Source organism: Culex pipiens, chromosome 1 (assembly GCF_016801865.2).
Source record: "Culex pipiens pallens isolate TS chromosome 1, TS_CPP_V2, whole genome shotgun sequence".
NCBI classification, from domain to species: Eukaryota; Metazoa; Arthropoda; class Insecta; order Diptera; family Culicidae; genus Culex; species Culex pipiens.
In genome coordinates, this window is record NC_068937.1 from 25,166,930 (window position 1) to 25,194,572 (window position 27,643).

At 38.4% G+C, this 27,643-nt stretch overlaps 1 protein-coding gene across 2 annotated transcripts; it reads right to left on the reverse strand.

Annotated features, from left to right (window-relative positions):
* On the reverse strand, window positions 1-27,413 carry LOC120429017 (methenyltetrahydrofolate synthase domain-containing protein). 2 transcript variants are annotated; one of them, XM_039594158.2, is made up of 5 exons: window positions 27,192-27,413; window positions 20,146-20,362; window positions 19,621-19,797; window positions 6,795-7,004; window positions 1-6,719 (listed from the first exon to the last, which is right to left on the reverse strand). In XM_039594158.2, exons 2-5 carry the CDS (start codon window positions 20,240-20,242, stop codon window positions 5,563-5,565), a joined length of 1,641 nt encoding a protein of 546 aa, XP_039450092.1. In that variant the 5' UTR covers window positions 20,243-20,362; window positions 27,192-27,413; the 3' UTR covers window positions 1-5,562. The 2 variants fall into 2 exon arrangements, with proteins under 2 accessions (XP_039450092.1, XP_039450091.1); XM_039594157.2 differs by lacking the exon at window positions 27,192-27,413 and having other exon boundaries at window positions 20,146-20,482.
* Between the last annotated feature and the right edge of the window lie 230 nt (window positions 27,414-27,643).

A 27,643-nucleotide genomic window follows, 5' to 3' on the forward strand; every position in this document is an offset into this window, starting at 1 on the left:
CGGAAAACTTCCCTTTCCCTTTTGCGGTCGTCCCTTTCTGCTTCCTCAACTCTTAACTATCCTTTTCTCTAGCATTTAAGATGTATTTTGTAAGACTCTTTTAAACCTACGTTTTATTTGCTTGCTCACTCTCTCTCACTTTAATCTTCTTCTCGGAGAGAGAGTGAGCGTTTACGTGTACGTGTATGTGTGTGAGTAAGGGTGTGTGTGTGATTTCCACTTGCTAAACATCATATTTGCTCATCATTTTTGTTTCTCTTGATTCTTTCTCTAGTGTTCGGTGTGAGTACTTAGCGCAATTCTATAAACTTACACTCTGATTAAACATTTGTTGATTTGAAGAGTTTTGCATCTCTCTCTTCTTTCTCTTTCTGCTTACCCTTTTCACTCTTACACTTAGCCTAGTGTTTGTGTTTTAGTGTTGTTTCTCTCTTGCCCTATCGCTCGCTCTCTTTCTAGCTTTTTTTCGCGAAGAAAACCATTTGTTAGCGTTTTACTTGTTTTTGTTAATGTCTCAAAAGTTTTTCGTGTGAGTGTGTGTTTGAAGGGATTATTTAAATATTTATTCTTTAGCTTCTTTTTCGTGTTCCTTGTTCAGGAACCAAACGCCTTTCGCTTATTTTCTGGATTTTTCTCTTATTTAGCAAGCAATGTTAAATTCTTAGTCGTCGTCGTTTCATTATATTGCTTATTTCTAAATCGATCCCGAAAGGGTTCGTGTTCAAGCTACTACAAACATTATTTTTTTATTCTTTTTTTGTGGGAAGGAAAAACCGGGGACAAAAACAATCGCCTTTTACAGAGAGTGTGGTGAATTAGTGTGTTGGTGTGATATTAAGGGTGAACTATATAATTAGTAAATCGGCTCTTTTCTCTGGACGCGCGCTCGACTTTTCACCAAAAATGTACCTTCACTGACGTGGGGGAAGAGTCGACGGCATCCTTTTTAATATCTTAGAATCTACCGGCTTGATCGGGTTTCGGCGGGGAAATCACTTGAGTCGTCACCATGTTTGTTACAGTTTGCCGGCAAAGAACCTTGTTTTAAGGGGGAAATTTTCCAGTTTGACAGGTAAAACAAATGTTATTTGAAGTTATTTTCTCCTCATCAAAATATTTTAAAAATTTCTATTGTTGAATATTCTAAAGAAGGAATCAACAAAATAAAATTTAAGGTTTAAACATTTGAAATTTCAAAAATAAAATTTAAAAAAACGTGACCTAAAAATCTAAAATTTCAAATATTTTTTTGCATTTTTCAAATCTCAGATTTTTTAATTTGAATCTACGAATTAAAAAAAATGCAATAACAAATTATGCGAATAGTTTAAGTTTTCATATTATGTTAGATCTCAAATTTTGAAATCTAAAATTTCCATTTTATTGATTTTTAAACCTTAGAAAATTCAGAATGTTCAATTATTAAATTTAATAGTTTTCAAAAATTTCAGTTTTTTTTTCAATTTTATGAATCTGAAATTAAAATATTTCATGAATTTAAGAATTTCAGAATTATCTTATTTTTTTTGTTATTTAACAATTTGAGAATTTTATAATTTATGATTCTGTTTTGAATACTAGAATTATTTTTTTTTTTTAATTTCAGAAATATAAATTTTAAAAATTTTGAAATGCCACCTTTTCTTATTTATAGATATTATGTTTTATATTTTTTCAAGCAATTAACAACAACTAAAAAGCAAGCAATTAACAACAAAAAAAAAACACTTAAAAATTCAAATTTAAAGCTTCGACATTTTATTTTTATTTTGCATAATTTTGAACATTTTGAATATTGGAGTTCAAGAATTTTAAACATTTAATTTTTTCAAATTTAGAAATATTTTTTTAATTTTTAGAATTAATAAATTTAAAAGTTTTAAAATTTAAGAAATTTTCAAGTTTTTAAATTTTGAAATTTTGGAATTTACAAAATTACGACCATCTTCTTCAATTTTTTTAGATCAGACTTAACATTTTTTAAATTTAATGATTAATAAATTTAAGAAATTTTAAATTTAAAAAAAAAACTTTCAAGTTTTAATTTTTTTATTCTAAAATTTTTAAATTTAAGAATTTATATATTTAAGACCTTTTTTTAATACAGAGACTATATTTTTTTAATTTTAGGTTTAATAAATTTAAGAGTTTTAAAATTTAATAAGTTCTGAAATTTTAAAATTTATAAATTTAAGACATTCTAAATTTAAAAAAATATTTGTTGAATTTAACAATTATTGATGCTTCAAAAAATTAATTTCTAGATTCTGTTGGCTTTGAAAACATTAAAAATAATTTTTGTTTTATAATTTTTAGAATTTTTTAAAAAGATTTGTGCATTTTTGAATAAACGCACTTTACACAAATAATAAAATTGTTTATTTTTATAGTTAAAAAAATGATTTTCTACCAATAGAATATTGATATCATTTTCATGATTTATTTTTTTCCATTTTTTTTATTTGCAATTTTGTAAATTGAAATTTTAGTTTTTAAATCAAAAAATTAAACGCATAAATTGAAGAATATTCATGTTTAGCAAGTTCTAATGTTAAAAAAATTTCAGATCTAAAATTTTTAAGTTGAAGAATTCGTTAATTTAAGAACTTCTACATTAATACATTTTTAAAAATTTTTAATTAACTTAGCAATTGTAGAGTTTTTTTTAAGGGTCCTATAAACATATGATAGACAATATTTTATAGGTACTTTAAAAAAACAAAAATTTTTGAAGTTTGAAATATTATATTTTTTGATTCTGTAGACTTTGAAAATTTTACATTTTTGTTATTTTGATTTTATCAAATTTAGAATTTTTTTTAAAGATTTTAGCATTTTTTGAAGATTAGTTTTTTTATTTTTAAGATTTTTTAAACAATTTGGTCATTCAAACAATATAAAATTGATATTTTTAATGATTTAAAAAGTTTAATATTATCTTTTTTTGTATTGCAATTTTAGAAATTTTTTTTTTTTGAATTTAACACTTTTGAAAAAAAAATAAATTTAGGAGTTTTTATATTTTGAAATCTTTAAATTTTAGAACGCATAAATTGATTTTTTTTTAAATTTAGCAAACTGATTACACAATTAATATTTTTTTAATTTTACATTTTTTTTTATTTTGTTTAAAATTTTAGAATTAATCAAATTTTTCATTTTCTAAATTTAGGTTTTTTCAAATTTCTGAATTTGGATTTTTTTTATTAAGTACCGCACTTTATATTTGTTTTAATACTTATTTTGGCAAATTTTGTATTGTTTTAATCAATGTAATTTAAACAATAATTTTTTTTCGAACAATACAAATTTAAAATTTTTTAATTTTTTTTTTTAGTTTTGGGATTTTATCTTATTTTATTTTTTTTTTTTCAATATTGAAGTTAAAAATATTTTTTTACAGAATTTTAATATTTTAGACTTCAGAATTAGAAAACTTTAGACCTTATTAGCACTTTAGATTTTAAACACCTAAGAATTTGAAAGAAAATACAGAAATATCATGATTTGCAAACGAAGCTGAATTTTACATGATTTTTCAAAACAGCTAATTTGAGAAAATAAGAAAATTTCCAATTTTAACGTACTATGTTTAAAACATTAAAATCTTATAAATTTGAAAAAAATGATGTAAAACAAAAACAAATTCGCCATTCACGTTGTTCTTATCAACTTGAAATACAAAAAATGTAACAATTGGAGAAAATATAATATTTTAATAATTTTCAAGCAAATTCAATCTTAATTTTGAGAAATAAAAACATTTTTGTCCCAAAAAAAGGTTTATTTTTTTAAATACAATTTGCAATTTGGGGGTCAAGTGAAGCCACATTTTGCACGGATTTCAATGGAAGAAAGAACCTCCTTGAAGCAGACCACAACTTCAAATTTTCTTTTTTTCTGTAAAGTTCTTTGCCATTCTGGTCATGTCCATAACCAATGTTATTCTGGTGGTTTCACAAAGTCTCAAATTCACTCAAATGATTTCCCCTTTTATTTTTATTCAAATCAGGCAAAGCGCCCCAACCCACGATCCGCCACGATTTCCTTACATGTATTACCAACCATAAACTAATTGTTAGATTTTTGTAGTGTTTTGTGTGTGTATTATTTTATTTCAATGTAATTTCGCTTCTTTTTTTCTTCTTTTCGCTTTCGCGACAGACAAGCCTTCACTTTTTCCTCTTTTTTTTTCACTGGGGGGAAAACGGTAAGCTTTTAACTGTTGTATTTCTCTCGACTGGTTCAAGAACTTTCAAATGTTTTTTATGTTCCTCTCGAATCAGAGCTTCTACGGTGGAATTGCGCGCAACCGGTTTGCTGTGGCAAATTCCTGTTTATAAATCACCCACTCTTTTCTCTCGTAATTTCACATAGTTTTTTACTTGTATTACTTCTTCGTAGCATCGCGGAACGTGGTTCACCGAGATACATCTTCGCGAACGCGAGAACTTTCTCTTTTAACACGCAGCTTTGTTCTGAAATCAATACGGATTGCTGCTGGACTGAACTGAACAAATTTGATGGGGGGTCGGCGGCGCACGGATTTCTCGTCGTAAATGAATACCATCACAGTTCACGCACCACAATTGGCTTTTAATCTTGCGTTTTTTTGTTTAATGTGCAAAATCAGTTTCAGGGCGTCAAATTCGGTGTCGAAATGTTGATTTAAATTGCTTCAACTATCTTTCTCGATCTCGCGGATTCCAAAACAACAAGCTAACTTCACAATAATTCTCGCGGTGAAATTGTCCCTCTCTCGCTGTCTCTCTATAGCAGGAAAAAAAGTAGTAATAATTCAAAAAAGTTGTCGAATCTGGACGCACTCGTTGGCGGCTTTCTCGATGCTCAAACACTGTCGGTTTGATTTGTACCAATTGGAGAAGAAAAATTAAATTATTTGTAAGATTTTCGCGCGCGCGTGTTTGTGTTTGAGATATTGGAAGGTCGGTCGGGGGGGTGGAAAAAGGTACAACATAGTAATAATAAATAATCTCTCTCTCCTGCAATATCATCTCGTCCTAATCTGTTAGTAACAAAAAGAAAAGAAAAAAATAACAATATCTCTCTCTCTCGCTGAGTCTGCCTCCTCGCAGAGGGGGCACAGAGTCCCAGGGGGGGCGACGACGAGGGGTGTCCCAAATCCCCCGGAAAAACGTCCATAGAGTGCGCGCGCGCGCGCAGTGGCGACGTTTCTCGCTACTTCCGGTCCGGAAGTAGCTCGCACGAGCGCCATCACTTGATTTTGTTGTTGCTTCGTTTGTTCTGGCTCGTTCGAAATTCATATTTTGACATTTAAGAAGAACGCGTTTGTAACTCTGACTGGTGTGGGGCGGCGGGAAATCGCTTTCGAAAATTTGTGTACGACGCGGCAAGCGATCTCGCTCTCACACTCTCTCTCTCTTTCTCTTGTTCATTAGTAGTAGCGGCTGTGGCGGCGGGGGGTTTCTCCTTCCTTAAAATAACATCTCGAAACACGTGCGTGTGTGTGTGTCCACGACACAGAGAGCCGCGCGGGGGGTCACGACGCAAAGACCCGGAAACGGCAGATCCGTTCGCGCTTTAGACGGCCGTCACGTCGGTCGTTTCGATCCGGCTGCCCTCGAGCACGGTTCCGTTGGTGGCCGGGGTGTCCGCGGCGCCGCCGCCTTCCTTGCGCTTCATCAGCTCGCAGGTGAGCGTCACCTCCTTCGGCTCGCCACCGCCGTCCTTTTCACGGGGCGTCACCGTCACCGTCAGATTCTCCAGCTGCTTCAGCAGCTCCGCCCCCGCATCGTCGTCGTTCATGTCCGGCTTCTTCGGGAAGTGCAGGTAACACTTGCCGTGGAATCCGTTCCACTTGATGAACATCGGGTTCAGGTCACGCACGCGCAGCACCTGCTTCAACTCCTTGATCCGCATCGACCGGTTGATGTTCGACACGCGAATGCACAGATCCCAGTCCGACTTGCCCTTTCGCTCACTGCGCGGCTTCGGCTCCCGGCGGCGTCGCTCTCCCCGACCTCCAACCTTCTTGCCATCACCATCCCCACCATCTCCACCCTCAGCCTCGGACTTCTCCGCTCCACTCTCTCCCTCACCCTTGCCCGATCGTCGCAGCCGACGGTTCGGACGGCGTGGTCTACGGCGCTGCTTGCCACCCTCACCCGCCTCCCCGTCCGTCCGCTCACCACCCTCATCATGACTCTCCCCACCGCCTCCATTCTGCTGCTTCTCGCTCGTACGACGATCCGACCGCCTGCGGCGTCGCTGACCCGGCTCCTTTCCACCCCGGAACGACCGGCGCCGAGCCTTCTGCCGATAACTCTCCACATCCGTATCCTCCGACTTCAGCTCCACCACCTTGCCCTCCCCCTCCAGCTTCTCCTTGATGCTCTTCAGCACAGGCACAATCTCCAGCCGACGCGACGACAGCAGGTTCCACTCGATCCCCGCCGGACGCCCCAACCGCTTCCCAACCCGAATCACCTCCGTCGGCGTCACAATCAAATCCAGCGGCAAGTCATAGCTCTGGAACAGATTCTCCGGCAGCGCGTCGTAAACCTGCACATCGTGCACCGTCGTCACAATCAGCGTGTCCTTCGTCAAACACCCCAGGTGCGTCAAAATCCCCACGTCCAAATCCACGTAGCCATTGCCCTTGCCGATGCGACGACCCTGCCGATCCACCGCGTACGACCCAACGACAACCATGTCAATCTTCTCGGTGCTGTTGATGTCTACAAAAAACCAAAACAAAACATTATCAACCTGTGACCTCGCTTATCGCGCAAAAACTCAAACACAACACTCACCAATCTCGTCGAACGTGTCCTCCGCCGCCTGCAGCTTGATCAGCTTCTTCTGCGCGGCCAGGTCCAGCTCGGCCGTGTCGGCCGGCGCCTTGATCTTGGCGTACACGTTGGCGGACTTGTGCGAGGGCGGCACCAGCAGCGTTTTGCCCGCCTTGATCACCTCGAGCTTGACCTGCTCCTGGGCGAGGTCGATGTTCACCTTGATCGAGTCTAGGAGGAAAGGAATTATGTGAATTAGATATTTTTTTCCAGTTAAAAATGGGTACGTTCAAAGGTTGTTAACGATAAAATTATCGTTATCGTTATTTCGATAATTCTATCGACGATACCCTTATAGCCGATAATGGACGATAACTCATTTTTATTTTTTTCTAAAATCGATTAATTCAAACTTATCAAGTTAAATTTTCAATGCTTTCACTAATAATATACTTTTTTGAAAATCTAGTAAGTTTCAAAGTTAAATATATACTCAAGATTATTCACAAAATACCGTATTTTTTCGAAAGAACTCAATTTTTTCATTAAACGATGCAAAATTTGGTATGCTTGTTCAAATTATTAGTTTTTTTTATTGAAAATACTAAAATTTTCACAAATTATCGAAAAAAATATTCAAATTTTCTAAATTTTTTATAACGGGTATCAAACGAATTGAAATTTCAGATGCTTTTTTTTCTATTTTGGGAAAATATACCCATTTTAAGCCTAATAAGCGGTCGTGTTTGAATGATGCTGGATAACCTGGAGTGTTCCTTGAAAATAACTAAAACCAAATACACCAACGAGTAGAGCAACTTTTTGTGAACATTTCTGTTTATTTTCACTGTTACTAAAAGTTATTCTATTCCTTTACAAGCATTTAAAAAAAAAATATTTCCCAAATGCATTCTAATCAGTCGAGTGGATCGGATCACGCCCATTTTCCTATTTTCAGCTTAGTTCTTTTTTTTCCAGCGTTCTTTTGGGTCAGCTTAGTGCTGCCAAAATTGATGAAATTTTAAGCGAACACTCACGTAGCATTTATAGAAAAAGTTTCCTGGCATCACTGGCTCACACCAGCAGGCGCTGCTGGTGGTGTTGGTGTCCACCCTTTGTTCTTTATTTGCCTTCGCTTCTCGCTCGGTTTTCTTCAGCCTTCGATTGGAATGGATGGTCAAAATTGTAACGTCAAAAGACATAGCGCGTTTGTTTTTTTGAAAGCGCTTGCTAATTATTTACATGTTTCGGGATTATTTTTCAAGTGAGTGACTAACTAATGGGCAAAAGAACATGTTGCCGGTAGTTGGAAGAAATTTTATATCTTAAGCGCTTTGAAATCGTTAGCGCAAGTGAAAAGATATTGATGGCGACTTTCGTTAAGCAGTTAACCTCTGATCTTGCGTGTGGATGTGTGTGCCACCAAAATGATGAGAAATGGTCTCGCAAAATAGAAATTATGATCAAAAGTGCATTAAATTTGATCTTTTTGGCCTGTAAATGGCATAAATTTGCGTGCTTACTCGAGGCGGTGCTGTTGCTGGTAAGTTTATAGCCTAAATAGTATTTTCGGAGCTTTAATCGAGCATCAAACTCTCCAAATGACGAAGATAGGTGTTTGATTAGAAAGGGTATATTTCCCCTATATTGGCTCAGAATGGTGACGGATGCCCCGCCTCTTTGCGCCGGTTATCCCAAACCTCATCATTCGCTTTTTGTTGCAACTGTGTGGAAAATTCCACGCAACAGTGCCTTGTTGCGTTGCAGACCCCTTCCCCAGTACCAAGCATGCAACATTTTCGTAACGCGCGACATTTTTCGTTTTTCTGGATTGACACCTCACCAGAACCTTAGACTGTCTGCAGAGCGAAGTTTTATAATTGTTTCAAATTGCGAGCAGTTTTAAATTTTTAGAACTGGCGGAAATGAAACTAGAACACGGTACTCGCAACGCGCTGATCTAAATGTTGTTTCAAAAAATAGTAGTTTATGCAACAAGTTGCAAAAAGAGGATTTTTTCAGCACGAGTCGTACATTTATCCAACGAGGTTCACCGAGTTGGATAAATACGAAGAGTGCTGAAAAAATCAAGTTTTGCAACGAGTTCCATACAACATTTTTTGCAATTCCGAAAAACACCCATTGAGTGTTATTTTATGTCAAATTTTCATGTATTTTGTCAATAAATCGTTTGAATCAAAAAAATGTTGAAAAGTGTTACTTTTCAAAACAAGTGCTGAAAAGTTCAACTTTTCAGCACCCATTTCAGTGCTGAAAAGTAGAACTTTTCAGCATTTATTTTGAAAAGTTTTGCTATTCGATTCTGTTATTTTTGGTACAGAAAAGTAGGCTATTTCGTCGTTCAAGAATGACAGGAAAAGTAAGTAGTTTCACGACGGAATTGCAAAAATGCTTTTAATTGTGTGCGTATGATTATCAACACAGCATCATAGTGCCACGGTGTGTTTTTTAGAACAAACTAATGAAAAAAAAATTTGTTCAAAAAAGTCACAGAAAGTCGGTGCATTCATGTTGATATCACTCAAACTTCTAATGAATAAACCTTGGAGACTCTAACCAACTATATTTTATAAATATTTGACCTCCAATAATAAGACAATCAAACCAAATTTACCAGATTTCTAGCTTTCTTTGAAATTACCCCAAAATCCAAGTTGGAAACCCCGATACTACCGAAAGTAAATCTTTTCTTTGTACAATTTGTCATGAAAATACAGCAACACATTGCCCGAATACGAATTTGAGCATTAAACAATGCAAAACATGGATTATTTACTAAATAATCTGTTTATTACCCTATAGCTGGGTGCAGAATAGATGTCCGCAAAGCGGCCTCAATTTAGAACTGTCAAAGCGGAACCAATTTACTGTTCGCATAATTATACCAAGAAGTGGCAAGTATTGTGATCGATCTATAATTCATTTAGTAAGGAATAAAAAAAAATCGATGGCTATTGAGGTATTCGAAGTCAAAACATCTTAATAAGAGGGTTGAAATCGAGATTGGCATAATTCGTCGCTATAATTTTATAATCGCTATGTCTCACGCCAAACCTATGTTTATGACGCTTTTTAAAATGTAAGCGACGAATTATCAATTATTATAGTACTTTCCAAATAATATTGGATAATCTTGCTCCGATATTATCACTACACATCAAAGATACATAATCTCGGAACTTCCATTCGGTTGCTCTTCTGATTCACGAAATTCCACCCACTTTTGACACAATTTTTCATCACGTGGAAAACAAAAAAGGCCTCTTTTGGCCGCCCATCGTTTAGTCTACGAAGAAAAACACCCATTGAGTGAAATTTTAAGTCAAATTTTCATGTATTTTTCCAATAAATCGTTTAAATAAAAAAAATGTTGAAAAGTTTTACTTTTCGAAACAAGTGCTGAAAAGTAGAACTTTTCAGCATTTATTTTGAAAAGTCTTGCTATTCGATTCTGTTATTTTTGGTAGGAAAAAGTAGGCCGTTTCATTTCTTCAGAAGGACAGGAAAAGTTGACAGTTTCACAGCGGAATTGCAAAAAAATAATTTTCGGAACTTATTGGGCAATAAACAGCATATTAATTAAATCATCAATGTTTTGCATTGTTTAATGCTCAAATTCGTATCCGGGCAGTGTGTTGCTGTATTTTCATGACAAATTGTACAAAGAAAAGATTTATTTTCGGTCGTATCGGGGTTTCCAGCTTGGATTTTGGAGTAATTTCAAAGAATGCTAGAAATCTGGTAAATTTGGTTCGATTTTTTTTAGTGGAGGTTAAATATTGGTCAAATATAGTTGGTAAGAGTCCCCAAGGCATATTCATAAGAAGTTTGAGTGATATTAACTTGAATGCACCTATTTTCTGTGACTTTTTTGAACAAATATCCCATAAAATCGAAAAATAATCTTCAAAAAAAAAGTTGCTCTAGATCCCCCGACGAAATATTTCGGTGTACCCCGCAAAATGTCGGGAAAGAGCCCTTCTTTCACGGTGCCAAATATCAGACATACCGAATTTTTTATCTTTGAGGTCTCGAAAAAATACACCGTGAGTGTGTGTGTAAGAATACGTGGATATCTCTATATATCTGATTTTTTTTTTTTTTTTTTTGAAACTGAGTTCTATTCCAGTTCCAAATCGTCTCACATTTGAAACAAACTCGCCGAGCAGTTTTATTTCGGTTTCAAAATACTGCTCGAAAAATAAAACTGCAACTCCGCGGTGCGGGTGTTCTGTTTCAGTTCTATTTGAAAAATGAAACAGCTAGAACAAAGTAGAGCCGCGTTGCAAGCAGTCTTAGGACAAAATTCTTTGTTAAAAGTTAAGATCTATCACCCTGTGATGCGTGACAGCGCATAAATGTGCTCTTGTTTATAATATTCATTACCATTTCGCCTATCGTAGTAAATACGCTTTATTTTAGTTCGTAACTATTTCTTTTATTGTGTTGTGCGCGCCTAATCCGGTTCCGATACCGGGCCAAACCCTGACCACTCTCGTACCGCGCTCATACACTAAAGTCTGGAACAACGCACAGTGGTCCAGATCGCAAAATTAAGTGGAAAATGGCTTTTCCGAAAAATGGTTAAGTTTTGGAGCTTTGGTGTCTTCAGAAGAGTTGTTGCATATGGAAAGGGGCAACTTTTGGTTTGGTTGAAAATTAGGGTGGTTCACGATTAGGGTGATTTTGGAAATCTAACTTTACAGGAATATTTTTGGGAATTTTTTCATCTTCTAGAAAGTTGACGGGCTTGCCAATCCAAGCAACTTTGTCGAAGACACCAAAATTTTATCTCGTAATCTACGCCTTCTACGACAAAATATATAGAAAGCATCTGAGCAAACCTTCAAAAATCAGTTTTTTTAACGTGGCAATTCAGGGTTAAGTTTTAGAGAAAAGTGGTATTCGGAGCACTTTTAGAGCTCTAAAAAACAAACATTTTTATTATCTGACAAGTCAATTTGGACTTAAGGGTCAAAAGTTACAGCGATTTTAAGGTAAAAAAGATGCAAATTTAAAACTTAAATATCTCGAAAAGGCGCAAGCTAAATTTTAAGCACTAGGCTGCATTTGAAAGAAGAGATCCAGCACTACAAACGCTGAAAAAATCTCAGGGGTGTTTTTCTTTAAACTCAAGATATCTTCATTTGAAAAAGTCTAATTTTCAAAGGAAAACCTTATGGGACCACCCTAACGAATTTCGAAAATTGTCCAAATATATGTTTTTCCATGTAATATTGCCCGCTGAATCTGAATCTGCCCTCAGAATTGACCCAAAGTGTCGAAAAATCGATTTTTGGTCATATTTTGGGTTTCCATGTAAAATTATCATTTAAACCCAAAATATGACCAAAAATCGATTTTTCGACACTTTGGGTCAATTCTGAGGGCAGATTCAGATTCAGCGGGCAAAATTACATGGAAAAACATATATTTGGACAATTTTCGAAATTCGTTAGGGTGGTCCCATAAGGTTTTCCCTTGAAAATTAGACTTTTTCAAATGAAGATATCTTGAGTTTAAAGAAAAACACCCCTGAGATTTTTTCAGCGTTTGTAGTGCTGGATCTCTTCTTTCAAATGCAGCCTAGTGCTTAAAATTTAGCTTGCGCCTTTTCGAGATATTTAAGTTTTAAATTTGCATCTTTTTTACCTTAAAATCGCTGTAACTTTTGACCCTTAAGTCCAAATTGACTTGTCAGATAATAAAAATGTTTGTTTTTTAGAGCTCTAAAAGTGCTCTGAATACCACTTTTCTCTAAAACTTAACCCTGAATTGCCACGTTAAAAAAACTGATTTTTGAAGGTTTGCTCAGATGCTTTCTATATATTTTGTCGTAGAAGGCGTAGATTACGAGATAAAATTTTGGTGTCTTCGACAAAGTTGCTTGGATTGGCAAGCCCGTCAACTTTCTAGAAGACGAAAAAATTCCCAAAAATATTCCTGTAAAGTTAGATTTCCAAAATCACCCTAATCGTGAACCACCCTAATTTTCAACCAAACCAAAAGTTGCCCCTTTCCATATGCAACAACTCTTCTGAAGACACCAAAGCTCCAAAACTTAACCATTTTTCGGAAAATCCATTTTCCACTTAATTTTGCAATCTGGACCACTGTGCAACGGAAGCAAAAGTAATGGATATTGAAGAACTGACAGAACAACCTTCCACCTACATAATCTTGTACGAAACTATAATTTGAATATTTAAGCTGGAACCTACAAAAATAGCAACACTAGAAAATCAAGAAAAGGAACGACAGATTTGGAGAGTTTGCAAGGTGTGGAATCCTCAAACTATTGAGAAACCCAAACAAAAGTTTACAATGTTTTTCGAGTCTCTTTTTGCAATTTGGAACCTGCATTCATCACAGCATGATTAGAAGAACTAAACAATAGTATGTCACTTACGAGCCAGGTAATGTAAGGATGAGACTTTTCATGATAGAACGCAAATATTAAAATGATTCACGGATCTTTGCGGCGAGCAGGGTGCGGATTTACCTAACACCTAAAGGACTCCACTTTCCATATAGATACACGTATGAAACAGTACGTAGTGAACTGTCTAACAAAACTGAAAGCATTCTAAGGGTTTCATGTACACCGGACCATCGGAAACGATCGAGCGGGAAAATTTAGTCGAAGGAAAAAATATCCCTCTAGTATCGTTATGTTTACTTGTCGATTTTTACGGATTGTTCTAAACATGACGGATGAATGTACTTAAAGTCCACGTCGGCATTCGGGAAGTGCACCCTATTTTTCGAAAGTTCAAAACAATATAATTTCTTGAAACTTAGGCAGAAAATTGCTGACGTGCCGTTACGATTTGCCTGTCGCAGGTGTGCAGCGATTCTGGAGTGGTTGCTGATAAATTTGGAGAGGACTACACTATTTCCCTCCAAGAAAACTCGGTCCCAGTAGAACCAAGGTGTTATGGACACTTTTGGTAGGATTCCGTGGCAGAACCTGCCATTGTCGCCGTTGTCCCAGTTGTTTTGCCATAGCTGCATTGCCTTCACCCGGCTTGGGTACGAGATGTCCAACGAATTAGGCTGGTATGTTTCTCCTTCCTCCTCTATACAGAGTAGAAATATCCAGAATTTCGCGAAGCGAAATGAAACGCTATGTTTCACCTTCCCTTCCACCAGGTCTTCAGTGAATTGGAGATCAATGCTCCGCCTACGGCATGCTATGAACCGCCTACTTTGAGCAGTTCACCATACAAAACGATACAATGTTGAAAATGTTGTCGCATACGCAGGCTCATTTCTGAACGAGCCACCAAGGGAGGAACATTTGCTGTTGCTGATGCGGAACCGAGAAGGAAACCGGCCACGAGGAAATCCACAGCTAGACGCGCTGCTCTCACCCCGCTCCCCCAAACCGGTGACGGATTTCACAGCTCGAGGCAGCTGTTCTCTCTGCCGCAAAATAAGCAGCCACAGTTCGCCCACGCGAGTCATTTCTGAACGAGTACTGTAAAAGACCACATCGGAACGGCGCAGCAAAAGGAGAAGGAAGTACACCATCCGCCGGCCACCGAAATAGTTCTGGCCACCTCTGGCAGCTTTTCAAGACCTGACTGCACCTGACAGGCGAGGCAAAGAACTCGGAAAGAAAAATGCCAAGCGGGACGCAAGCTGTACGTATAGGCGGAGGTTAAACGAAGGAGCAATTCGCATTCGCATTCGCATTCGCATGGAGATGGTGATCTTAGCGGGTTGCAGACTAGATTTCGTCATGTTTGTGTGATGATTATCCAGCCCAGGTTGCTTAGAAATTGATTAAAGGGAATTAAAACCAATTCTACCCGAACAGGACAGGCAGCACCATGAAAGCCATCCATTGCCGGCCGCTCCCATCTCCACCATTCACCGGGAGAGGAAAAAGGATTCGGAGCACGGGAAATGTTGATGCTTGACTTACTTAGAAAAAGGTAGCGAAACCGCAGGCTCTTTTTCCCAGCCCTATTGTGGAACTCAATCAAATTGACCATTTGACCAAATTTGATCGAATTCAAACAACAAGGTTGCGTAAGTGTCGCGTGGAGTTGGTAGTTGTGATGGGTAAAGGTCTGGGATTCGCTCTAAGCAAGCGATACGACCAGTGGCATAAATGAGATTATTGGATAAAATATTATTCTCAAGGCAAGCAATCGGATGCTGCTGTTGAGACAATTCCCGTTTAGTGAATGTGTGGAATTATTATGTTTTAACGATTTGAAATTTATTCTCAAGGTAAGCAACTAGATGTTGAGACAGTTTTTATTTAGTTGAGTGTTTTTTTTTTTTTAAATTTTATCCCGACGCGAAATTTATTTTTAATGATCCACTATTAGACAGCCGGCTGTGGAAATATAGGATCATGTTAAACCTTTTTGACGAAGACTACATACTTTTTCAGAAATCCGACGTATATTGAATAAATCTTCCGGCACAATTGTCAAACGAAAGCAGAAAAATAATCAAGAACGCGTTGCAAATCGAACCGAATTTGCTAAATCAGAACAAAACATCATGCCTAACTAGATATTGAACATCGTAGTATAAAAACAGCTTAAGTTATTTGCAAAACTTTAAAATGTTGTGTTTTCATCTAATTTTCATTGAACTTTCATTATGATTTTTGGACAATATAAAAAGCATTTATTGTTATTGTAAGTGTTGAGGTATATAGTTTTTGCCATAACCTTCACTATTCTGTAGATAGATGAGTCCAAAAACATCAAAAAATGCATTTTTAATTAAATTTTCTGCAAAAAGCGTGGTCGGGGCAAAATGCACCGCTGTGAAGCTCCTTTGTAAAAACAGCGGTGTCATCTAGTGGTGACTAGTGAAAACTGATTTTACCCGGTGCATTTTGCCCCATGTTGTGGTGCATTTTGCCCCGTTGTTGTAGTGCATTTTGCCCCAATGTTGCGGTGCATATTGCCCCGCATGGCTGTTTGAAATGAATTAAAAATGTTTTTAGAAATTTGATATTTTCGAACAATTTTAAGTTTTTTAAGACTTTTTTCTCATGGATGACGAAGAACAATAGTTTTTTTAGAACATCGAACAAAATTCTTCCACAGTAATGCTGTAATGGTTGAGAAATCACAGTTTTCCCTTAGGGGGTGCATATTACCCCCTCTCCCCCTATATAACCGACGATTATTTGCCAAATTATATTTTAATTCTCGACCGATTTGTTTAGATTTAACGCGGCTTTAAATAATTCATTGAGCTAAATATGGAAATAAAGTACAAATAAACTCAGCCACACTCTCATACACACATAAACCAATACACATATTTTTTTCATATTTCCAGTAATATTAGAAAATTTCTAATTCCGGACAAGCGTGCTCATTGTCAAAATTCCCCAATCAGTGGGTGGCACTCACATTTTCAAACTGTGGTCACCCTCAAGTGGCTCTCACTCATGATTCATTCCTCCTCATACACAACCACACATACTTGAGAAGCTAACAAGAAACGCGCTCACCAAAGCTGCTGAAAACTCCGGAGACCGCTTGCCGCTCCTGTGACCGGCTTCCCGGTTTGTTGATGTCCGCGTGTCCAACATCCGGCCTCCGGCCAGCCGCCCCCTCTCATGCTGCTGCTTCACCTACACACCCAACCAGTGTATGTCTGAAAGCACAGACCTTTCTTCCACGACACTGACACACCGATAGAAATGAACACAACGAGAGATGCTGTCAAACTTTTTCTCAGCTCTCTTTCTCCGATCCGACAAAATTCACTTCCGCGTACAAACACACACACACGCCCGCATCGAAATCAAAATAAGAGAACGCCTGGCCGGAGGTTAAACGAAGGAGCAATTGCTCTAAAACAGTAAACTTAAACGACCCTTTTCAGGGCATGGTGTGGTTTCGTACATCAAATCAAAAAATCGATGTAGTTCCCTGGATCGTTCTGTTGTGCAACCTGTTTAAGCTGCTAGACATAGTTGCAACGTTGCCAAGAATCAGGTGTGCGTTGTGTTGGTCGATCTCTCAACGCAATCCTCAAACAATTTTCCCGAAAAATATCGACCCGTAATCTCAATAATCGATTGGACACAGGACTTATTGACAGCAGCGCGCTTGGGTGGGATCCCCACTTTTGACCAGCTACAGACCGCATGAAGTTCACGTTACGTATTTCCTCCACTACTGCTCCGTTGATGTAGAGTTCAGGAACATCCGACAGACATCTTTTACTGATGATCATTGCGGCGCATTTCGGTGGTGAAACTTCGAGACCAAGTTCTTTCGAGTTCTTTTCGGCATGTGTTCATGTTGACTTTCTGAAAACGCGGGAACTCGTTAAGGGTTCTTGGTGCCGGGGAACGCGCGTTGACGTGGAGTTGGCTGGTTTCTTGAAGGTCCGCTGGATGCCACCGAGCTGGTAGTTGACCGACCGATGCTTGAAAACTAGTAGGTCCTTGGGAATGGGCCTGCTGATGCTTTTGACTTGCGTTATTTTGTTCCTTGGCCTTGGGGCAGCCATTGTGGTCAGCCTTATGGTCGTCAGCGACCTCTTTCTCCGGCACCTCTGCCACCTCCGTCGTCCTTAAGCTCATCGACATTAACTTGCTGCCCGCTGTAGGCAACGCTAAGGGTTTCGACCAACCGCTGGGGGATGGTGCATTAGGGTGTAATCTGCCCACCATTGAAAAAACGGCTAATATCCACTTTTGGCAAAAACGAGATATTAGCACCAGGTGGTAGAGGATGTTCCAACGCATCTCCTGGAACTTGAATTTTACTGAAATAGTGCTTAGACTTGGCTGCCGATGCGAAAAACCAAACGGCTATTATGCCACTCTTATGGAAAATTGCCTTGACGGAGATTTTGTCACAAACACTTAAACGCGTTTTTCTCGGAATACTTGATTTGGCATAATAGCCGAATTTTCAATTATGGGCAGTAATATCAAAACCGATTTTCCAACACAGCACTTTTTAAGTTCCTTTTGGGGTCCTAAACAACTTCCCAAAGTTTGGGAACGATTGGTTTAGTCCTCACTTTGCGTAAAGCGATTCAATTTTCTATGAAAATTTGTATGGGAAAACTATTTTTTTTGGATTTTGATTTTTATAAAATTCACATTTCACGCTGTACTAAAACCGGACTCATATTCGGATGCTCTGGAAGGTGCTCTACAACTTTCCCGAAGAGAGTATGGTGCTAACTTGCTCCTGAAAGAAGATACAGCGTGATTTTCGAGCAAAAAACACGTTTTAGACGAGTTTTAAACACACTATATTTTTTTATAGGAGCAAGTTGGCACCATACTCTCTTTGGGAAAGTTGTAGAGCACATTCCAGAGCAACCAAATATGAATCCGGTTTTAATATAGCGAGAAACGTGGATTTTTGAAATATCAAAATTAAAAAAAATGATTTCTCCCATACAAATTTGTATGAAAAATTGAATCGCTTTGCGCAAAGTGAAGACTGAACCAATCGTTCTCAAACTGTGGGGAGTTGTTTAGGACCCCAAAAGGAACTGAAAAATTGCTGTGCTGGAAAATCGATTTTGATAATACACCCTAATGCCCCATCCTTATACAACAGTTTACCACAGCTATTCGTTTTCGTTGCTCGTAGTGTTGAAACTTCCATGCGACAGTAAATTCTTGCATTGCAGACCACTTCCCGAACACGGACGGGAACTTCAAGTATCTAAATGGGAATCGCCACGTAACGCACAACACTTTTCGTTTTTCGTGATTAACACCGCATCAGAATTAGTGCCCTTAGGGCAAAGTTCTTCCAGTGTTTTGCTCTCAGAGGTAAACCTGGAGATCCGCCTGCCATCGACAAACCGATGGCGAAGTGACCGAACGGGACTTCAACCCTGGCCGTCTGCTTGAAAACTGGAAGCGCTTTGTTGCGTATAAAACGCAGATTGACTCGACCCTGATAGGTTGCTGGTGAAGACGTATTCGTTCTATTGTTGTGTACGATCGGTCAAACTGTGTGAAACACCAAAGTTTTGTGAGTATTGTAATCTTGTGAATTATTTGTATTTTTGTGCTAACGCAATAAAAGTTGTAACACAAATTATTGCGGGTTTTTCGCCTCCGTTGGTGAAAGTTGTATGGATGTGACAAATCGTAAAAAGCCTCCGTATTCGCAACACGTTTTAGCGGTAATCCAATTTGTTGCATTCCAGGTACTTGAAGTTCACATCCGTGTTAGGGAAGCGCTATTTCGATGGCCAGCTTCAGAAGATTGCTCGTTCTAGTTTGCCATAGGTCCTGAGCGCTATATGTAAACAAAGTCGTTTTTCGATCAACAATTGTAATTATTCTCGTTCAATTAACGAATTATCAACTTCAAAAATGCTTCAGATTTTTTACTGGCTGGTGCAAGTATTGCAAACTACCAGAGAAATGCTAATTTGGCTTTTTTTAGAGTAAATTTTTGCGAAAGCTTGTATGATAGAATTTTAAAAGAGAAATTCTTCTAAGCTGCAATATTTTTTGTTGGAGGTCGATAGAAGTTGATCTTGAAACAACAACAAAAGAATACAATACCAAGGGACGCTTCTTGAGCCAATTTCGACTCCTAACCTTAATCTCTTATCACCATTGCAGCAGTACGTGTGTCTGTCTGTTCAAGAAGTGAGAAGTAGTGATAAGCGTCGTCTAACACAATGACTTTGCCGTATCTTACCCACCTCTTCATAACGACCAAGAACCAAAAGTTTCGTCGCAACCCCGTAATCACACTTGCCACTTGATATTCCACTCCCGTCATGGGGAGAGGACACCCCGAAGGGGACAACCTAACGGAACCCGCGCGTCCAAATTCGGCTAGCTACTCACTTGCTTTCTTAAACTCGTCCGTCTCGGCGAGCAGCTCGGCCGCCTTGTCCACGCCGACCAGGTACGGGATCTTGTTGAACATGCCAAACGAGTTGAACCGCCGCACCGGCGACAGCTTCTGCTCCTTGATCTTCTGCCATGTCTCGAGCCGGAAGGTGCGCTTGGTGATCTCTTTCGCTGCCGAGAGAAGGTTTGAGGTTAGGTTCGCGGATTTTTTTTTTCGTCGATTGCTTGGTGAACTGGAAAAATCAAACTTCTGACAGATCGCGGCAGCGGAAATTCTTTCAACATTACGAAATTCACGCGCTCTCTGCAGTGTGTGACATCATCGCAGCAAGCCGCGCGCGATGACCACGATCTGTGTTCATGGCTTGAGAAGCAAAAAAAAAAAGTTTGACTTTTCAAGCCAGTCATCATCGCAGCAAGCCAAATAAACACAGCAAACTTCCAAATTTGACCCAAAAAAGGGGAAAAGACGCGCTCGGCGCGCGTCCGGAAATAACCCAATGACTTCACAACACTCACGTTTGTCCTCCACCGGTGGAAGCGGAGATTCTGGGGCTGCTGCTGGGGCCGTGGCCGTCGCCGCCGCCGCCACCGTCTCACTCTGGTCTTCCGCCATTCTGCGCTGCGTGCGTGCGTGTCCTCTGTTCCTTCTGCTGGTCGCTCGGGTGTGTCACTCGCAAAAAGGTTGTTCAAATCTTTAGAATCTGCTCCGCAGGAACCTGGTTCGGGATGTGGGCTGACCGACGACGAAATCAAGAAGGATGGAAAAAGAAGAAGAATTACACCGACTGCAGCAGGATGGTTGCTCTAGAAAAGTGCGATTCTGGCCCTAGCTCCGCTGTGATGGCTTGCTACGATCTTTCTGACTCGTACTCGCCTGCCCTCCTCTTCACGGCGAAACTTTGGCCGTGGAGGAGAGTGAGATAAGGAGAGGCGAGAGAGGGAGAAGACCGCGGTACTCAAAGAGGGCAGGGATGCCAGGAATTTTGGACTTTTACCTCTGTGTTTCTCGATTAAAATTTTAATTTCTTAAATTTCAAAAATAACCTATGCATATTTTCTCCAGAGATGGGGAAAATATACCCTTTTTTGTCACACTTGGTTTTCGACCTCTTCTCATCACATTTGCAGTTTGTCGCTATTCAAATCAACATTTTATTTGAGCTTTTTTTTATTACTTTGAAACAGTCAAAAACACTAAGCTGTAATTAAGTTCCAAGTTCTGATAGGCCGATAATAGAAATGGGCAGAGAAAGGGAGAAAGAATCAATCAAACCATAGCGTTGTAGTTCGTATGGAGAATTAGGGCGGTTCATCGCTCTTGCATACAACTAAAAATTGCATGCAATATGTAGAAAACCCGAACAGCACTTATTCTAGAGAAAAATCATTCGGCCCAGTCAAAATATTTAAAAAAAAAATCAAAGTGCACATGTTTCTGAGCACCCTAAAGTTTATGCTTCCCTCGAGTTGAGCTTGTAATTAATAACACAACAAAACCACAAAGTTAGGGAGCTAAAAGCTTACATAAAAATAGCAGTAACAGTCTAGATAAAAAAAAGTTAAAAGTTATATGAAGTTTTTTTAACACCTCGTCTTCACAGTTATTTACTGTTTTAAAAGAAATAAGTTATTTAGTGTTATGAATCCTAACCAACATTCAGTTATTCTTTAATTAAAACTCTGGCATACTTTCCAAAGTTTCAGTCCGCCTATACAAAATATTCAGTTCAGTTCAGTTTTCCTTGTTATCTATATATATAAAAAATTTCGACGGTTTTGTTCGAACGCGAATCAGTTCAATACGGAGCGTCGGATCGAGGTGCTTTTTGTTGCGCTGGGTTCGTATAAGCACAAGGAAGGTTTATACGCTAACAAATTGACACTTTGGCCACTTTGGAACCGATTCCAGAGCATCGGCAATTTGTGAGGAAAAAGTTACGTAAAATCAAATTTTGATCACAGGAGGCTGAATAGGCAAAAAATAAAAAAATAAACGTCAACAAACGAAAAAAAAGGCAGAACGAAGTTTGTCGGGTAAGGCTTGTTGTTTATATTCTTTCACTTTATATTTAAAGTTTACACAAATAAAGAAGGCAAACACTAAATTAAACAGTTAATGGGGCTTTTGTTCATTATTTGTCATAAAAAAGATGAAAATTATAGAAAATAATATTGATTTTTGGGCCAGTTTTTTTTACTGAAGCTCATAAAGCAAGTTGTATTGTATACTACAAACTTGCATTTGCAGATTCGAAAAAAAAAATTGCAAAGGTCAGTGTTGAAAATCCGACGACTATGATTAATTTGGCGATTAATCGCTGCCTGTTACACCGCACGAATAAGACTGCTGAGAATAATCTTTATTCTCAAATTGCCACGACTAGCTGTCATTCGTCAAGAGTGCAGACGATGATTGTAACAACACATGACTGCTGGTGTTAAATGGGGAAAATTATAATCAGATCGCAGTAAGTTGACGACTAAACCCAATCATTCAAATTTTTATTCGTCTATGCCACAGCCAGCGATCAAGTGTCAGTCGGGAAAGAAACGATCAAAGCATACACAGAGGGCCTTTCTTCAGGCAATCGTTATTCGCTCGAAGTGATTTTTTTTTTTCAACCTTGCAAAAGGTAGAAAAAATACCACACAGTAATGTTAATCTCAACGTTGTATTTTCAAATAATGTTCTATTGAGCAACTATGACTGAATGTAATTGAACTTTTTTTTTATATATTTTCAGAGGCGACTCGTGCCCGAATGAATCACCTGTTCAATGTAATTTTTTTTAAAGTTTTTAGTTTCCGATGGCTTTTATATTTACGTTTTATTATTTTTATACTATTATAATTTTCGGTTTATGCAAATAATCAACTAAAATTATGATTAAGACTTTTTTATCTCATTAAAATGTATTTTTAAGACTTATTCATTAGTGTGGGGAATGTGGAAAAATAGGGCAATTGCTCCGCCATTGAAATTCAAGGGAACTTATTAAATATTGTACTTAATTTTGATACTATTTATCAGGATGTCCAGAAAAAATACCACATCCTTCACAAAAGAAAACTGTTTGTTGGGCTTTTTTAAGCCCTACTAATTTTGAGCTAACTTAGTTACTCGAGGACAAAGCTATTTAAAAAATCAATTTGCATTCGAAAATGATTTTTTAATCTTATTTTACTTTTTACTTTTTAGAACCAGGTCGGTTAGCTTTTAATAAAAAAAAAAAAGTAAATCTTTCCCAGTTCCTGAGGGGAACACCCGTCAAGAGTATCGGGGCCGGCATTTACAAAGCGGATTCAGTGGCAGTTTTTCACTCAACTAATGTTAACATGTTTAGGTTAATGTTAACATTCCATAGGTCGCCTCCCTAAGGTGTCGTGATAAGGTCCAGTTTGTGACGATACACTACCTTCCCTTTACTAAGCAATCGAATCCAGAAGGGAAAAGATCACCAGTTGTGTTGGTCCGAGCCGGGATTTGAACCTCGATCTACCGCTTACGAGGCGGAAGCGTTACCACTAGGCTACGTGGCTCGGTTAGCTTTTAATCCTTTGTCAAATTTCTAGAGAATTCAATAAACTCACTATCCTGTCAAAGAGAATCTCCACTGCTTGTTGAATCCTTATATCACTGACGAACTGACGTGCCACCCCATACATATTTTGGAGAAAATTCTGTCCGCAAATTCTGCAGCGAACACCAACTCCATCTACCTCCACGCTCGCTAAACTAATCCTCTCTCGCACACGTGTTTTTGATATTGCAAACACGCTTCAATTTGTAATCTGCGTCGGTTCAAAAAAATCTGCGCTCAGAACGATTTTGGAGTGCGCTGTTCGATTCGGCGAAAGCGTGTGTCAGTTTATGCTGACTTCAACAATACATTGCATGTAAACATTGGAGCGACGCGAGAGAAGAGAGCTTTCAAATAGAGGGAAGAGAGGAAATTCGTTTGACTTTGACGTTCACTGGAAGCAACAACGCCAATCAAGAAGAAGACAATCGTGGTCAAAAGTGGCTTGCTCGTGGCACGTCAGTTCGTCAGTGCTTATATTTTCGGAGTTCAATTTCCGAATAAAAAGAAGGGCTTTCGATGTTCAAAATAAAAAAAAATATTGACCTGAATCCGAGAAAATGAAAATATTTGTTTTCAGCATCAATGGAAAACAGATTTCAAAACAAATTCAAGCCATAATATATGGAATATTCAACTAGAGTGAACCGGGACTACAGTCTGAATAAATACAGTCGTTTTTGAAGCATTTAATGGCATCAAATCTTAAAATGAATTTACACATTTTTTAGGACTGGATCCGCTTTAAATAGAACCATCCGAAAAATAAAAAAAAACGATCAAAATCATGGTTGAATCTACTGTCATAATTCTTCTCATGTGTCCAAATTCTCCTCAGATAACAGTGATGTTGGAAAAAGCACAGCACTATTTTGTTTCAATTGTTTCAATTCAATCTATCAATCACACTATCTAAACTTAACTTACATCACTCTCCAGTAGCGAAAGAATCCACTAGCAACCAAGAAGAACGAAGACGTTCAACGCGCGCAGTTGATCATTCCAGTTTTAAAACGAGCCATCGCCAGTCTGCGCAAAACAGCATAAAGCCTAAAAGTGCGCCAAATAGAGAGCAATATCTCTCGCGCTCTCTCATTTATGCACGCTCCCAACGTGCTGTCAACGCGCTGGCTTGTTTACCTTTTGCCTGCAGCTCCCTACTGAGCTGAGTCGGCTGTGGCCAGGGGGTGGCATTTCGCTCTCTCCCAAAAAATGCTGTCAGTTCACGCTCTCAGTTTGAACCAGATTTACCAACACCTCGATACTGCCGCTGCGTATGAATAGGAAGCCTTTTACATGTGTTGAAGTTTTTCTGTATGGAGATTTTTTCTCTGAGGGTCGGCGTTGAACGCGACGAGCATTTGCGCGTGGCCCGCAGGGCTCGCATTTTTCGCTCTAGTATTGGTGGGTTGGAAACAGTTAAGGGTGGCGGGCCAAAGCTTTTTCGGTGCATGCAGCGCTGCTAATTTTTTCTTCAGAAAAGTCGATGGAAATCGATGGGTTCATGTTCACATCCATTTTATATGAATGTGCCTCAAGAGACTCTGAATTGCATATTTGACCTCAAATAAAAAGGTTCCAACCCAAATTTACCAGATTTCTATCTTTCTTTGAAATAACACCAAAATCCAAGCTAGAAACCTCAAAACGACCATACAAAAATCTTATCTTTGTACAATTTGTCATGAAAATACAGCAACAGATTGCCCGAATACAAATTCCACCATAAACATTGCAAAAATTAGAGGTTTTCATTTAAAATCTATTTATTACTCAAAAAGTTCCCATCATATTTTTTTTTCAATCCTCTGCCATACTACACTGTATTATTTTAAAACATTTTCGAATCTATCACATTGTAGAGAACAATTTTATGAATAATTTCAATAAAAAAAAGTATCAATTTTGGTTCAATACAAGCAGGGATATACCCAATTTCATAAAATAAAAAGCAATTTTGGATTTAATTCCCATTCAAACGATGAACAATGTTTGTTTCCGATAGTAATTGGCTTATCATACCACCTCCTATCACCTCCTCCTTTTACCTTATTTTTTCTTATTTCAAATATTTGCTTGTTTTTCGCATTATTTACGATAGAGTGATACCATTTTCATTTAAATTCTACCAAATTGATTGAGGCATTGTCTGGGACTTTACAAAAATTACTGAATAAATATTTTTACAAGAATATAGGAAATGTTATTAAAACATTCAGCCAAAGTTAGTCCCAGTTTTTTTTTAAACAAAGTGCAAAGGCAAAGTGACATAAAACAAGACAAACTTCCAGCCCTACAATTTCCCTTAATTTTAAGAGTTCTGTTTGATCCCTAAGTTAGGAATTAAATATAAATATTTTATTTAAAAAAATATTCTGACAAATGAACGACAATAGTAGTTCAAAATGAGAATTTTCCAACACGAGTTGAACATTTATTCAATAATAAGACGAGTGCTGAAGAAATGGAGTTATGCATCGAGTTTGAAACAACATTTATTGCAATTAGGTCCTCAAATCAAGCTTCCCATGCGCCAGTGCCAACGCACACCGCGGGATTGGTTTTCTAGCTTCGGTACGTGCCTGAACCCATTTGTGTATTGGTATCTTGGTACATCGTACCAGCGCACCACGACACTCTCGACTCGCCCCATCGGTTTTGTGTCTGGCACTCACCCATGGCATGAACCCAGCGTGCCGTGGTACGCGCCGTGGTATTGAACCCGTTTTGTACCGCCAGCGCGTACCACGGCACGTACCTCGGCTCGTAACGAGTGAAGCACCTTGGCTCATATACCGGGTACATGCCATGGGTGAGTGCCAGACACAAAACCGACGCGGCGAACCCAGAGTGTCGTAGTGCGCTGGTACGATGAACCAAAATACCCTCGGTTCGTGTGAGTCGGGTACGGGTGTAAACCGAACAAAGCAGGCGCAAAGCAAACCCGTGGTACAAGTGAACCGCGTGTACCGCACGGTGCAGGGAAGCTTGCCTCAAATTAAGTTTAAGTTGGTTCCTAAAATGAAGCTTAGATTGCTGGTATTATTGTTTACAGCGATAAAGCTTATTTTTCTGAGTACGACCACAAAGAGTTTAAAATGGATTTTTAAATCAATTTTGAAAAATTAACCTCGCGGTCCTTCTTGACAGACAATGTCTCTCTTGACAGCTCGTTTCAAGGGGACCATAGTTGATCCATCGAAAAAAAGTGATCAGAAATAATTTTTGAATGTTTTTTACCGTTGTAGATAAAAGTTGACATAGGGCTTTAGTACCCAATTAAGTATAAATTTGTGATTTTAGTGTCACAACGATAAACCTTATTTTTCTGAGTTAAATTACCCTTTGTACGTCCGCAAAGGATTTAAAATGGATTTTTAAATCAATTTAAAAAAAATACTTCGCGGCTCTTCTTGAAAGAAAAGGTCCTGCTTGACAGCTCGATCCAAGGGGACCAAAGTTGATTCATAGAAAAATTACACAAATTACAAAATTAAAATTAAAAATTTGTGTCATGTCGAAATACAAAAAAAAAGCAAGAAAAGTTGCTTCGCAACTAAGTTGCAAAAAATATTATTCATCCCAGCTGGCCTGGCAACCCTGCCCAGAGAACTCTCTTCGGGAGAGTGGAGAGAGAGGGAGCGCTGGAGTACGTGCATTTCATTCATAATTTTATTTTGCTCTCTTTCCTACTCAACACAACACCGCAACCCACCACACACACAACCCTCTTTTATTTTTTACAGATTACTACGACGAACTCCAAAAAGGGGTCGTCGAAAAACAATAACATTTTACAAAATAGACTAAACTAGTCTCAAATTTATTCAAGCAGCAAATTAAATTTCCTAAAAGCAAACTACGTAACGCATCGACCGACAAAGGTCAACGGCCTCGTCAAAACATACGTTATCTTTGGATGACCCTCGCCGCACTAACACCAACACATTGAACACGAATCACACAAAACGTCAAACTTACCTTTTCAAGAAGCGAAGTTTTCCTTCGACGTAAATCTACAATTTTACTCACTTTTCCACCGGAAAATCACTCAATTTTATCAATTTTTAAATCTCCAAACAAAGTCACTTCCTTTACGAACCGAAATTTAACTTCCTCTCGACTGCTTCGATCAAAATTAGTAAACTTTTTCCACTCAACTGCAGCGGCTTTTGCCGACGATGTTTGGTTTGTTCTCCGCTCTGCGACTCAACAACGAATGCAAAAAAGGGGAGAGGGCGAACGGAAAAACAACAATCGAAACGAACACACACACTGCGTCACTTCCGGTTTTGAAGGGCCAAACCGCGAGGTACGCTCAGCAACCGAGTGAGAGAGATGGCGTGATTTGCTAGCGATGAGCGCAGGGGAAAAAAGAGACGGAAAATGGGCCAAAATGGGTGATGAGCGCACCTTGTTTGCAAACATGACGC

Coding starts and splice junctions, on each gene's coding strand:
- LOC120429017 (XM_039594158.2), bottom strand. CDS start 20,242: ATGGCGGAAGACCAGAGTGAGACGGTGGCGGCGGCGGCGACGGCCACG. Junction 19,798..20,145: donor TCCACCGGTGGAGGACAAAC/GTGAGTGTTGTG, acceptor TTCTCTCGGCAG/CGAAAGAGATCACCAAGCGC. Junction 6,720..6,794: donor GGACACGTTCGACGAGATTG/GTGAGTGTTGTG, acceptor GGTTTTTTGTAG/ACATCAACAGCACCGAGAAG.